The sequence below is a fragment of the Montipora capricornis genome, chromosome 8 (assembly GCF_036669925.1).
Source record: "Montipora capricornis isolate CH-2021 chromosome 8, ASM3666992v2, whole genome shotgun sequence".
Lineage (NCBI taxonomy): Eukaryota > Metazoa > Cnidaria > Anthozoa > Scleractinia > Acroporidae > Montipora > Montipora capricornis.
In genome coordinates this window covers 37,146,052-37,149,026 of record NC_090890.1, presented here as the reverse complement: position 1 = coordinate 37,149,026, position 2,975 = coordinate 37,146,052, and the positions used below count along the sequence as shown (strand labels likewise).

At 39.8% G+C, this 2,975-nt stretch overlaps 1 protein-coding gene across 1 annotated transcript in view; it reads left to right on the top strand.

Annotated features, from left to right (window-relative positions):
* Nucleotides 1–1,684, top strand: part of LOC138058977 (palmitoyltransferase ZDHHC17-like) — a 46,997-nt gene extending 45,313 nt beyond the window's left edge. The window contains exon 18 of the mRNA XM_068904461.1: nt 163–1,684. Within this exon, the coding sequence (XP_068760562.1) occupies nt 163–289 (127 nt within the window). The 3' untranslated portion in view covers nt 290–1,684. The remainder of the gene's footprint in view (nt 1–162) is intronic.
* Nucleotides 1,685–2,975: the final 1,291 nt, after the last annotated feature.

The following is a 2,975-nucleotide window of genomic DNA, read 5'->3' as shown; positions in this document are numbered from 1 at the left end:
GAAAACGGTCAGGTCTTAGTTCTAAATGATTAACTCTTATAATTGTTTCTAAAGAATGTGCATCCAAGTATGTTTGGTATTATATGGCAGTTACAGAGAGCGTGGATTGCTTGTTGGTTCATTCCCTACATTCTGATTGCATTTTGTTTTCTTATCTTCCAGCCGTGGTCTTCTCGGAAACATTGCCGATTTTATGAACACAAGCCTTTGCGGGCTTGTGCGTCCTTTTCGAGTGGACTGGTACCAACAGTATGATGCAAATCTTGACAAAGGACAGAAGATTGTGTGACATCGGTGTATTTAAACAAAGCACGGGAAATGAGTGTAAAAGAGCAATCCACTGGATAGAGAGAGCAAAATACCTCTGCTGGAGTTGTAAGAGGTGACAACTCAAGGTGGTTTTGAGAGTCAACAAAACGACTCCTTGATCCGAAAGATACCTCAGCCGACCATGAAAACTCTCTCAAAATCTGAGTGTTTTATCCGAGTTTGTAATCTTGAGAAGTGTAGTAATCAGTGGCTCTTTGCTATAGACTTTTTTAGGAGAGGTCGTTCAATGAGATTGCAACCATCTGGCAGCATTTTAAAAATAGTCCATTTTACAGTTGTGTGTTTAGTTACCTGGCCTGTGAATGAAAGCGAGGCTGGAGTTGACCTTGTTTTGATAGAAACCCCACTGCTTTTCTTATGTCATTTCTTACTATTTAGCGTGACAACAACATCATTAACATACGAAAAGGGGAGGTCTGTATAAATTCACAAGGTCAACACCAGCCTCACTTTCATTTAAAGACTAGGTAACTAAGCACACAAGTGTAAGACGTCTATTGAAGTAGAGAATAGACAACTTTCACGATGGCGTCATTTGACTACAACTTCCAGAATTCAGTTTGTTTTTCTTTTCTTATTTAAATTTTGTTTTCCCAGCGGGGTGAAAATAGGAATAGCTCTAATGAATATTTGTAGTCAAATGTCGTCATCATGCTTATGTCGTATTAGAGACATTGGATGGCAGTTCACTGACGAAATGTATAGGTCCTTGTGCATAACCTCTGGTGGCTAGGAGGGTGAGGCAGCACTGGGACTAGATTAGGGGGCGGCAATGACACCAGACAATCCAATAGACTAACTTTCAACTTAAACAATAATCATGATTTCGAGGTTCTGGGGATTAAAAGGAAGGCATTGTAACAGTTTGTTCCCCGGATCCTCGAGATGATGCCTTTCGCCTAAGAATTTTAACATAACGAAATTGGGTTATTGGTTTAATTAGAAAAATAATTGTGTTGCACGTGGGACACGCATTTTGGTGCATTTCTGCTCCATACTTATTCGTGTCAGATACAGCTACATTTGAGAGTCGTTGTACTTTGCGTACATGTTGGAGAGAGTGACAAGTTGCCAGCTGAAGCCTAGGAACTTCATGTCTTACCTTTTGATTAAGGTTCTGGTGAAGGTCACTAAACAACTACAAACTTAGTAAACTGACTTATGCTATTCTAATCTGCTTAAATTAAAATAAAAAACTCACACTGTCTCTGTTTCAACGTTGCGGTGTGTGCACAAATGCGGTGCCAATCCATTTGATACTTGTTGATAATGCCTTTATTACATATTCATTCAATCAAAATATAAAAATTTCAGTACAGAAGGGGCTTACGAAAATAAAGTTATTTCATAAAAGTAGGTCAGCAGCTGTACAAATTACTTTAAAATCATCTACAACTTCACTTATAAAAAAGGGCTGGCGCGATCCTCTGATGCTAGTATTTACAGACTTAAACATTTCGAAAGAAATCCTGATCCTGAGCCAGCTAATAACAACTGGGTAGCCTTCAACGTCCTTCTCTGCCAATTTCTCCACTAAATGCTTCATAACATACTCATGGTGCTTGCTTGCTCGTCTTTTTTCCCCCAGGCATCGATTCACAGGAAACGAAAAAAAAACTGAAATGTTTTCTAGGCCTGCACAAATTTTGGAAATGGCCAGAGGTTGCAGCCCCTAATGACGGAGAGATCTTGAGACGCGAGGTTGAGTTTGATTGGAAACTTCCCTTATGACACAGTCGCATAATACTCAGTTAACAGGCATAAAATGCAATGACTTTAAGAGCCATATGTGTGAGGCATCATGTACATAAACGCAATTGATACGACCAAGAGCTAACGTACAAGGGCCAAAAAAGTTCAACAGAGAGTAATAACGCCAAGGTCACACTGTCACGCCTACACCAAGTAACGTGAATCTAATTATTTTGCTATATTGGATCCCCGGATCCCCCTTTTCCCCCCCCCCCTTCCCCAAGGTTGCCAATCTAGATATAGGGGACCTCACCAAGATGTCCAACGTGAACCGTATCACGGTATTGTACAACGTTCTTTTTTCTGCTTACTATGTCGTCGCTTAAACTCCCGAATGATTTGGGTCAAGACACAGCTCTTACAACGGATCTTGTGATTGGTTCAGAAAAACAGTGGGCACAAACAGAAGCCCATTAGAGTACAAACTAATGGACTCCGAGCACAAACAAATATTCAACTTTAACAATGAAGCTCTAACCCTAAATACAATAGAGCCTTTGTCTTACTCAGCAATAAAGTTACATTTTTAAAGAGCTGAGATCATCTGAATGAATTTTCCTTGTGGTGATTAGCGCCCAATGTCTTCTTAAACACGCATACTCACTATAAAAGGAGTGGCTTCACGCTCTGCTTTTGTTCTAATCAAGAGATCATGAGGTAAAGCACGACTGATTAATTTTTCCAAGGTGGTGATCAACAAAGAGCAACACAGAGACGGAATTCCTAAAAGATATTTGTAGCGCAAGATAAAGGACTCGAGAGTAAAAAAAGAACGACAGATGATAATTTTTAAGACATTACGGGCACATTGCCATGAGGGGGCTTTTTTATTGTACAAATTATTGCAGAGTTCGGTTGTGTCCAAGGTTGATTGATAAATCATCTACATGAGC